At 38.7% G+C, this 12,055-nt stretch overlaps 1 protein-coding gene and 1 long non-coding RNA gene across 2 annotated transcripts; both read right to left on the reverse strand.

Annotated features, from left to right (window-relative positions):
- Nucleotides 1-826: 826 nt before the first annotated feature.
- Nucleotides 827-1,646, reverse strand: LOC133783929 (uncharacterized). The gene is made up of 2 exons (XR_009871032.1): nucleotides 1,510-1,646; nucleotides 827-1,190 (listed from the first exon to the last, which is right to left on the reverse strand). It is a non-coding gene; the product is annotated as an uncharacterized LOC133783929 (long non-coding RNA).
- An 8,323-nt stretch (nucleotides 1,647-9,969) lies between these two features.
- On the reverse strand, nucleotides 9,970-10,332 carry LOC133784895 (uncharacterized). The gene has a single exon (XM_062224162.1). It carries the CDS (start codon nucleotides 10,330-10,332, stop codon nucleotides 9,970-9,972), a length of 363 nt encoding a protein of 120 aa, XP_062080146.1.
- Between the last annotated feature and the right edge of the window lie 1,723 nt (nucleotides 10,333-12,055).

Below are 12,055 nucleotides of genomic sequence, written 5' to 3' on the forward strand. Positions count from 1 at the left end.
GTTTTATTTTAATTTTAAAATATGAATCCGAAGTTTTTATTAATATTTTCAAATACAACTTCATTAAAATTGATAATTATGGGTTCTCAAGTCGATGACCCCATAACTAAAAACTAAGAATAAAAATATTTTTGATCGAATTCAGTTATTAGAGAACCATTTAGGGAACTATTTTATTGGTTTCTTTCGCAATCGTAAACCATCACTCTGTTTTATGTGTTGAATTTTCTTACAAGATTTTCCTTGATGATCCTTATATTTGTATGTATGTGTTACATTCCAAATTTTGAGATGAGTTAAATTATCTCAAAATGTAGGTAAAGGTAGGTTCGAAAATATAATTGAATTAAGAACATGTATATAGTGATTATAAATTCTAATGCCATGACACCCGTTTGGCTCGAAAGGCTCATATATCGTGACCAGATGTTGACCTCGAAAAGTCAATAGGTGATGACTCAGATAACATCATCATTGTTAGCTCGAATATTGTGATGTAGGCTCGAAAGTGTATATTAATATACCAGGGGGGTTACGTTTGAATAATTAAAGTGGATTTAGTTATATATTTGTTTAGCCCGGTTTCTAGGGGATTCTACACATTTCAATTTAAATAATATGTTGTTGTAATTTCCCTAAAAATATGGGAAATAATATGTGAACCCAATATTTCACTTGTATGTGACACGCTTAATTCTTATATATTAAGACAGAAATATTAATAATAGTGACTCGGGACTAGGTACTACTCAACTACATAAAAAAATTATTTTCTTCTATCTTCCTTAATTACTCTTTTTTTTATTGACGAAAAACTTAATGTATATAAATAAGATGAGAAGTATATGAATTAAGAAATAATGTCTTGGGTACTTAGTTATATGTTTGTATCACTATCAACCAATACATTATCTTTGTGGTATAAAAGCATAAGATACTGGTTTTAGTTTTAAGTCTTTGCGAACTGAAAACACAAATTTATACAATTATTTCCCACTAACACTACTGCATGTTATATATCTGCAACAACGTTGACTGTGTTTTTTTAATTCAAAATTCAAATGGTTCCATATCAACAACCCATAACATATAAGTTTATATGCGTCCAGCACCTGGAGGCGTTGCTTGTTTTGGTGGTGGAGGAGGGCTTGGTAATACTACCAATTTCCGGGTAATCAGTACACGATCTTCTGCAAATTTGTACAGTCAAATCAACAAATTAACTATGGTTATAATAATCATCTATATAAAGTAGTAGCACTGTATACATATAACAAATAAATAATGATCATGACGAGCAACCTCAAATTCTCACTATATATACTAATTAAATACATAAAAAAAAATAGTCTTAGTTCGAGATAGATATGAGTTTCAGTTCCCAAAAGACTAATAAATCATGCTTTTATTTATGAGGAAAAAAAACATAATAGGGTATAGTCAATAAGTTATTAACTAAATTTAAACTACTGCACCAAATTTACACATATAATGTATGTACCAACACACCTGTACGGACGAAAGAGTTTTGTGCCGCAGAGATATTGGATGATATAGATATAAGGAGGACAAAGAGTGACATAAAACGATGGATCCAAGAGAATTTCATTCCCTATTAATTGTGATTTCCCTCTGCGTTTCTTATAAACTTTATATATACATATATATAAAATATATATATCATTGCCGCACCATATATATATATAAATATACATGTATGTAAGGGACGGTGTGGTTCACATACCGTTGATAATCATCACCTTTGAAAATCTTGTGAAAGTTGAGTAGTTGATTATTCATCTCAAAAATATGAAACACGGAAACGTGTTGAAAGTCAAGTAATGGGAATAGACTAACTGAGGAAGAAAAACGAGTTTTACAAGGTAGAAAATATTTCATATGTAGATCGAGTAAATAAAAATACCAAAAACTAACAAATCAAAACCTAAGTAAATAAAAAATACATTCATCTCTAAATTATTAACCATAGAGATCAACAAAATCATTCAAATACGCATGCTATAAACGCCGTCCTCAAGCATCTCTATGTGAAAGTTTGAAGTCTCTCACATATATTGATGATCTGAGGTCTTTAGTCAATCTAACACACCAGCCGAAAAACACTAGAAGGTAAAGAACATTTACATTCTTTTGTAAACCAGAGGACATAGATTTTGTGTGGAATCATTCTACAAATTGTGAAAAAGATTACAAGGTAAAAGCATTTACTTTCTTTTTGTATTTTACTGACTGCTCCGTGAATAATGAGAGCACCGTTATGTTTAAATACACGAGAATGGATTATTCTAGAAAGGAAAAATCTGGTACAAAATTTGTTATCACAGCTGCAATTATACAAAAGGGACCACAATATAAAATATAACAAAATAGACAGAATAATATGAGTAATCCAAGACACTAATTGCATAAAGCCCTAATTGAATATCTTTATTAAAAATGCTAGTTTTAACAATAGCTCAAAAGATTTCATAATTTTGTCTGAAAATACAGTGAGACTATTGAAAATACAAACAGAGTTTGGATCCAATATTCAAAAAAAAAAAAGAGTTTTATGCAGTCTTTTAAAAATAACTAAAATACATCCCACCGATAATTTAACATAAGAAAGACTCAAAGGCACTACGGTGTTCCGCATCATTTCCTCGTTCATTGGTTCCCCGTAGCATACATACATACTCATTGAAAATGACTGAACTCACCATGCGTCTCAAACAAGTCTATCTAGTGTCTAACTGCAAGGGGGAAAGTAAGGGGGTGAGCTAAAAGCCCAGTAAAGAAGTACAAACAAGACATACAAACATAAGTGACATATTTCATACATTTTTAACATACTTTTCTTACAGCAATCGCTATCAACACTTAGTCATAATCATAAACATGATAATATATGCAACATAAGCATAATCGTACATCATAATATCGTAATCATAACCATAAGATCATTTGCAACGTGAGCATAAACAATCAATGTAAGATCATGCAACATAATCATAAGCATACAACATAAGATCATGGCTCCCCTATTGTCCAGTGATCACATATGGCTCCCTTTTGGTCACCTTCATGGCACCCTTTTGGCCATAATTTACCTGGCACCCTTTGGGCCATGAATTTCTCTGGCACTCTTTTGGTCAGTATCTTAGGCACGTCTGCCTTTAATAATGCTGCAACACTAGGTTAAGCAAATACAAAACAATTTCATACATATCATCATAACTAAAGTCCATTCATAAACAAAACAGAAATCTAGCTAACTTCCTTACCTTATGTCCAAGCACAAACTAATAGCGGGATAACTTCACAATGAGCCTAGAATAACAATCAAACACTCATCTTAATATCATGTAAAACCACACATGAACATTTCAATCACATCCCACGTGTGTATAAGCCATGCACACGTGACACTTATCTCATACAGTTGCACCACAGTCTTAATTCTAGTAACAATCCATACATCAAATCATGCTTGCAATAACTCTCACATAAAATCACAAAAAATAATGTCATTTACTCATCAATCCTCAACGACCTTTAATCAAGAACATTGGACTTAATCAAATAACATATAATTATACATAAAAATGCATTTTCATGTAACATGCATACGTGTGACCATTCTTTAAAACTATGCCAATGTTTATGATATCATACACTTATTTCTTAACAGTTTTACAAAAATTGAGCAAACATTATTAATACGTAACTAATTACCTATTAATTTTCCTAGCATGCTTGCTACCATTATGACATATTGAAACCATTGGAAATCATGCATCAAGACCTTAATCTCAAAAATCAAAACCAAAATTCACAAACTAATCATGATCTGAATCAACAATAGGCAAAGGATACCAAACTTTAATCCAAACATATAAACCAACTTGCTTAATATTCCCAATTATAAATACAATATCATCATGGCACAAAAACCACCCTTAGATACACATGATTGCCAATCTCATAAACCTAAAAATAAAATTCAGCATGTCATTCATTTATTTGCTCTTATCTTTTAAGCATATAAGTCCACATAAAATCATAGGTTTTCTTAATGAAATGAAAGAAGAAACTATATGAAACTAATAATTTTCATCGTTAGCATATATCATGAAATCATGGCATCAAACTCACTCCTAGTTTACTTATGCTTGCTATGTGGGCACAACAAAGTAAGAAGACAGGGTAGATGGTGAAGTGTACCTTGGATGGTCAGCCAAATTCGCGTAGTCAGGCCAGATTAGACTGCGAAATGGCTGGCCTTAGTTCCCCATTAGTTTAGTCAGGTCAGATTAGAATGTGTTTGGATGAGTAAAGTGTGTCTTGATGATGGAAATATTGTGCGAATGCCATGAGTAGAGAGATTTATAGTGGGAGGGTTTACTAGGTGAAACCATAAACTTTTGTTTGTAGAAGATCGAGTGAAGTGGCAGAGGCACCATGCCTCTGTATGTATCTTGTGTGTTTGAAGTGACCCTTTTAAGCCCATATTTATAGCAGTGGTGGTAGGTAGAGCTTAGTGCACGTGAATAATGTTGTTTCTCATGTGGGTATAGGTAAGGGTATATTAAAATATGTATGTAATAGTAGCTCTTAGTGCAGAGCAAATAAAGTGATAGTTGTCACATGCGTGATCTATTTATGGTACGTCAGGAAATATTTCTCATGCAGAATTGTGTCAGCAAAAGTTGACTATGTAAAATATCTTAGAGTAATGTAAGAAAGGAAAGTTGTTTTATTACTTTCGAATTATAGAGTACAACTATCAACAAAAATATTGTTTCAAAGACATTGAATTCCAAGTACGAGGTACATTTTTTCCACTATGTACGTTTTTAAGAGTATAAGACCCTCGCCCTAGTGCTTCTGTGACTTCAAAGGGTCTGTCCCAGTTCGACTCCAGCTTCTTTGGGTTGCCAGTGACTTTACGCAGAACCCAATCTCCCTTCTTAAACGTGCGTGAATGGACCCTCTTATTGTAATAGCATTCTGCTGCCTTTTCTTATTTTTCGTGTTTTATTTGTGTTGTTGTGCATAACTCATCCAAGAGGTTTAGGTTGTGTGTTAACTGTACATTGTTGGAGGTCAAATTAGAAGCTATTTCTGTTTGAAGTGTCGGCAGGCCCACTTCTATTGGGATGATGGCTTCTGTTCCATACACCATGGCATAGGGAGACTCGCCTGTAGAGGACCTTTTTTTCGTTCTGTACGCCCATAGCACTTTTGGTAACTCTTCTACCCATGTGCCTTTTTTATCTTCCAAGTTTTTCTTGACGTTGGCAAAAATGACTTTGTTGGAGGCCTCTGCTTGGCCATTGCCTTGGGGGTAGGTAACAGAAGCAAAACTTAATTTTATCTTGTATGTGTCACACATCTCTTGTACTTTGGCGTTTGGGAATGGGGTTCTGTTGTCCACGACTATTTCCCATGGTATCCTAAATTGGCAGATGATGTGTTTCCATATGAAGCTCATGGTGTCTGTTTTGCTGAGAGTGACGTAGGCCTCTGCTATGACCCATTTAGTGAAGTAATCGGTGGCTAACAAAGCGTACTCCTTTCCTCCAGCGGCTTTGGGTAGTTCTCCTACTTCGTCTATCCCCCACTTTGCAATGGGCCAAGGTGCGATGGTGGAATGTAGGACTTGAGCGGGTTGATGGATGGTGGGTGAAGATTGCTGGCATTTTTCATATTTCTTTGCATAGTCGCGCGCTTCTGTCATCATCTATGGCCAATGATACCCCGTTGTGAGTGCTTTGTGTGCCAAGCTTCGTCCCCCTGTGTGGTTCCCATATGCTCCTTCGTGGATCTCCTATATTAATTTTTTAGCTTCCTAGGGACGTAAGCATCGAAGATAGGGGCCGTTAAAGGATCTGCGATACAACGTTCCATGGATGATGGAGTAGCGTTGAGCTTTAAGGTGTAAAAGCTTCGTGTCTTTTGCACTGGCTGGCAATTCAGACTTGGTCAAGTAGCGGATGGTTGGATCCATCCAGCATTCTGGTTCTTACGAGATTGAGAAAACTTTCAAAGCTCCTAGTGAGTGACTTGTGGAAATTACAGAGTGCCGAGAACACTCTCCCACAGAGGCTAGCTTGGCAAGGGCATCGACCTTCTGATTCTGTTCCCTTGGTATTTGTACGAGCTCAAATTGATGGAATTGTGACTTCAATTTAGATACTTTTTCCAATAGGTTGGCCAGGTGGGGTGCCTTAGTGTCGAAATTGCCGACCACTTGCTCTATCATTAGCTTCGAATCTCTTCTGACTCTAAGTCGTCTGATGCCCATATCCCATGCTAATTCTAGACCGTAAATCAGAGCCTCGTGCTCGGCTTTGTTATTTGTGTCAAATTGCTCCAATCGTATGGCTTCCTCAACTTTCAGTCCAGAGGGTGCCGCCAATACGACGACGATCCCAGCTCCTTGAGAATTGGAGGCTCTGTCTGTGTGCATCATCCACATCCACTCAACTTCTGAATCCAGCAGCTCAGGTAAGGTCTCTGGTGTAAAAGATTGTATCTCAACTAGGAAATCAGATAGAACTTGGCCTTTCTTTGATTTTCGTGGTACGAACCGTATATCATATGTCCCGAGTTCAGTTTCCCATTTGGATAATCTAACAGAGAGATCAGGTTTGTTCAAGACTTGCTTTAGTGGGTAGTCTGTGTATACAATGATGGTATGGCCTTCAAAATACTGTCGCAGCTTCTTCTTTGCTGTAATTAGCGTGAGGACCAATTTTTCCATCATGTTGTAGCGCATTTATGTGTCTAGTAGCATCTTACTGCAGTAGAACACTGGCTTCTGTCGGCCTTCGTCTTCTCGAAAGATCACAGAACTCATAGCAAAGTGTGAAACAGACAGGTAAAGGAAGAGATCTTCGTTGGGGATGGGAGAGCTTAATATGGGAGGAGTGCTCAGATAGGCTTTCAATTCCTCGAATGCTTTATTTTGTTCTGCCCCCAGGTGGTGTTGGTGGATTTCCTGATGCATTGGAGGAAAGGCTGGCAACGATCAGACATGCAAGATATAAATCTGCTTAGTGCTACGACTTTGCCTGTCAGAGCTTGGATATCCCAGATGATTCTAGGTTCCTTGGCCTCTGAGGGTGAGGCAATCTGGGTTGGATTGGCCTCGATGCCTCTCTAGCTGATCACATATCCTAAGAACTGGCCAGAGGACACCCCAAAAGCACACTTGGTTGGATTCAATTTCATTTTATGGGTGTCAAGGATGTTGAAGCATTTAGTTAGATCTTCCAAATGTGTAACACCCTGTCGAGATTTGATTACCATGTCATCGATATATACTTCCATGTTCCTGCCAAGCAATGAGGAAAAAAGTTTGTGCATCAGCCTCTGGTATGTTGCTCCTACATTTTTTAGTCCAAATGGCATAACTCTGTAACAGTATAGTGTAATGACCCACTAATCTAGACTTTTGGACCATTAACGAAACTATACATAAAACTTACATTTTTGCGACATAAAACTTACATTTTTGCGAAAATACCATACTTTATTGGAAACTTGTAGAAATAGAGTTACTTTCATAAAATAAGTAGGATATGGGTACCCATTGTCTTTAAAACAAAATATAACTTAAAGTGAAAAGGAGTTACATCGAAAGTGCGGAAAAATACATGTAAACCCATAAAAAGGTAAAACTAGACTACATCCTCGAATCGAATAACGCTCAGCTCCTTGACTCCATTCACCATCGATACACATCCTCTAAGCGTCCACGAATCTTACCGCCACTAATAGCTATTTCCTGCACATAAAACAAAAAGGAATGAGCCTAATGCCCAGCAAGGAAAATCTAACACATAGTCATACACATAATTTCATAAGAAACATAAAGACTTAACATAATACTTATAACATACACTTATTATAATGGCCATTATTACTTGGGGTCCCATAGACTAAACAAGTCATATGCCCATGGGGTTAGTGGGGTCCTACTAGCTAAGTAGGTCATATGCCCATAACCCATTTGGGGTCTTGTTAGTCATATGGGTCATATGCCCAAGCCTACAAACATACATATTCATAACATATTCATAACATAACACATAAGATAACATAAGCATAAAACATATAGATTCTAGCCTATTTTCCTTACCAAAGTTACCGGGATATGTGGACTGAGTTGGGACTTTTGGAACACTCCTAAAACCATATATAAAGGGTGAGTAGATTTGAAGAAAAGAGATGAAATGAAAGGGATGGAAAGACTAAACCATTGAAAGTCACACTTACCAAAACTTATGTGCTCAAGAATTTAGATTTCCTAACCAAAGTAAGAATGAGGATAGGAGACTGAGTAGAAGACTTAAGAGAAGGAAACATAACATAAAACAAATGAACTAGAGTTTTGGTTTACCTCAAAGACTTGTAAGACCAATCTACACCACAACCGAAATACTATAGAACCTTACTTCCCAAAGTGTTTGATAAGCTTATGATGTTTAAGCTTATGATTTCCCCAACCCAGGTGTTTAACTCTCACACTCTCCTAGCACTTGCAGCTTCTGAACTTAGAGTAAAAAGGTGAATAATGGCTGGGTACTAGGTCCTATTTATAGAGTTTGGGAATGAAGGAATCTTAATTTTACTTGAATAAAAATAATAGCTTTTTAGGTGAAAATAATTTGAATAATCGTTCAGCAGAGGCTGAAGACTCGTTCAAAAGATGCTGGACTTATGAAGAAGTTGAATGGCTGAAAGGGAAAAGAATTCAAAAACATTTGAACATACACTGAAGGAGGCGATATATCGCCCCCTGTAGGCGATATATCGCTTGGGCCAGTATGCCCGAGGCGACCGTGCATCGTCTCGTGTTTTCCGTATCTACGTGCTGCGATATATCGGCACACGCTGATTAATTAAACACGAAATTACACATTTTTAGCTAAGTTTGAATGGAGTAAACAACCTTGATTAAGCCCTCAACGTATTCAAAGCTGCTGACTGACCCTATAGCATTCAAACTTTTACCCTTATTAAATTAAATCCTCAAAATACTTAATCCTTAATCACCCATTCATAACATGTGCTTAAAATCCTATTGGTTGATATCTAAACCTTATAGTATGATAGATATTATTCTTAATATCAGCTGTATAATCAAACCTTAGGTTAACATTAATATTCTTAAACTATAGGTTAAACTTAGAAAGTCTATAAGTACTACTATGAGTGTCCAAATAATTCCCGGTCTGAGCCAAAAGTCCACAGTAACAAAGATAATACTATACATACTATAATACTACTAAATAATTAGCTAAGTAAAGTTCTTGGACTCTACATATAGGTTGCATTCTGTTATGAAGGCCGTGTGGATTTGGTCTTCTGCCTTCATTGGGATCTGATTGTATCCTGAGTATGCATTAAGGAAGCTCATTCTTTCGAACCCTGTCATGGCATCTATCATTTGATCAATTTTTGGGAGAGGGTAGCTATCTTTAGGACATGCTTTGTTCAAGTTGGTGTAGTCTATGCACACTCAATTTTTCTGTTTTTCTTTGGGACCACTACAGGGTTGGCTAGCCAACTGGGATACAAGCATTCTTCGATTGCTCCTATGCTCAGAAGTCGTTGTACCTCTTCTTGTATGGCTTCATTGACTTCAAAAGAAAACCTCCTCTGCCTCTGCTTGACGGGCGGGAAGCTATTTGATATGTTGAGGCTGTGACTCATGACAGAAGGATCAATTCCTGGTATATCATGTGGGGACCAAGCGAAAGTCCAAATTCTGGCTTTCAGGAACTAGATTAGGGTATGCTTTTCTTCCTCAGGAAGCTTGGCACTTACCAGAAGTATTTTGTATGGGTCATCATCATCTATACAGATTTCTTCTAGATCATTAAGGGTGGTTTGGGTCTTTTCGCGATCTTCCTCGACATCTATGCCTTTGAGACACGCTGGTAAGCTGTCCTTTGATTGCTATTTGGTGGGGTTTTCGTCAGGAGAGGAGGTGGCATAATCATTTATCTCTTTCAGGGTAAGGAAGCATTTTTTTGCCTGCTTCTGACACCCTTTTATGTCGATTGTGTAATGGCCATTGGGTGATTGGCATCGCATAACTTGGTGCAAAGTGGAGACCACTCCCTGCATCCTATGGATCCAATTTCTCCCCATGACAACGTTGTAGCTTGTGACGGAATCCACTACGAGGAAGTCTACTGGCAGAGTGCATTCTGCGGTGACTATGTTCAACCTAACAGCGCCTTTCAGGTATAACCTTTGGCTGTTGAGTCCTAGGATTGGTACAACAGACGGTCTGAATTGACTTTCTTCAAGCCCCATCTTCTGAAAGGCTTCCCAGAAGAGGATGTCAACACCATTGCCCCCATCGACTAAAACTCTCCCCAGCTGGCAATGGTCGACCTACAATGAGATGACAAAAGGATCGCCATGGGGTAGGTGTACGCCCCGCAAGTCGTCTTCTATGAAGGTAATTGCAAAGGCTGGATAACATCTGTCTTCCGAGGCGACAGTGTTGATGGTGTGGCCTAATGACCTGTATCGCTTCACCCTTTCCTCCATTCTTTTATGTTTTTTGGATGCTCACTCTTATTCCGTGGTGAGCTCCATGATCCCGTGTATCATGGGGATTTGTTTGAGAAGCTCTTGTGAGCTCGTGGAAGCCACATTTAGGGAGCCTGCCATGGGCAGTGTTGAGGCAAAAATGGCGTTGGGTTGCGAGACACCGGGTCTGCTTGATCCTTTAATGTACTGGGTTAATCGTCTACTTCTCATGAGGGCCTGGATCTGATTGTTCAGGTTGTGGCACTCGGAGATTGTGTGGCCATGATCTTTCCGGGGGATTGGTTATTTTGTACGGTTCACGCCAGATGGGTCTGTCTTTGTTTTCTCCGTAGATGACCTCCTGAGGGACGGTGTACACGAAAGAGGGGTATCGCAGTGGATCTTGATTTGCTTTTGGTCTTTTTCCTCCTTTCATGTGATCTGTCTCTTGTCTTTTCCTTTTGTCTTCCCTTGCAGATAAGGGAGGAGGATTATTTGCTGGTGGCGTAGAAATGAGCGTGGACTTCTTCTGCGCACGTTCTCAAAATTCCAGGACCCTAAAGACGCCCTCAACGCGGATCTGGATTTCGGCCATGTCATACGATGGTGTCATGGTGAGGTTTTCGTGTAAGAGGGACCCCACCTGTAGGCTTTGATAAATACATTAGCCGCAGTTACTGGCTCGACATTGTGGATCTGATGTACGAGGTCGATGAAATGTTGTAGGTACGACTTCGGGTGTTCATTTTCACCTTGCTCAATTCGGTAGAGATCTGCCATTGTTCTTGGTGCTTCACGGTTAGCATTATACTGTTCGAGAAAGGCTCTGCGAAGATCACCGAAACCATTGACAGAACCGGGTTTTAACTGCCTGAACCATAGCAGGGCTGGTGCAGAAAATGTCGTGGAGAAAACTTTGCATTGTATGGCTTCATTGTTGGCTTCCAAGGCCATCTTCTACTGGAATTGGAATAGGTGATTGAGTGGATCTCCTTTTCCGTTAAATGCGGGCAGTGGGGGAATTACGAAGTCCCGTGGTTTGGGCTTCTTCTGTATACACTCTGCGAAAGGCGATCTTTCGGTGGTCCTTGAAACCAAATCCATGTGATCAATAGCGTAGGCAGACCTTCCGTTTGAGAACTTCTGCATCACTTCTCGCAACATATCTTCTTTCCAGCTATCCAAGAACCGGACAGAGGGGGTACGTTCCTCGGCTAGTGTATCTTGCGCGGTCCGTGCTTGGGTCTGCTGGGGCTCCTTCTCAACGACTTGTTGGGTTGTTCTCGTGGGCTCTGCACCAACGGCTCACACATGTTCTTCGCAGCGAACCGCCCACTACTCCTCAACCCCTTGATGAAGACGAGTTGGAGAGGATGGTAGAGGACCTTGGGACCCTTCTCTGATGTGGTGGGTGCTCCTCTCAGGGGAGTCGATCTGGACGGTCGGAGCTCCAGTCCTATCAAGGTAGATATTTTCTTTGTCTTGGGACCTACGTGTGGTT

The sequence above is a fragment of the Humulus lupulus genome, chromosome 6, assembly GCF_963169125.1.
Source record: "Humulus lupulus chromosome 6, drHumLupu1.1, whole genome shotgun sequence".
In the NCBI taxonomy this organism is placed as follows: Eukaryota; Viridiplantae; Streptophyta; class Magnoliopsida; order Rosales; family Cannabaceae; genus Humulus; species Humulus lupulus.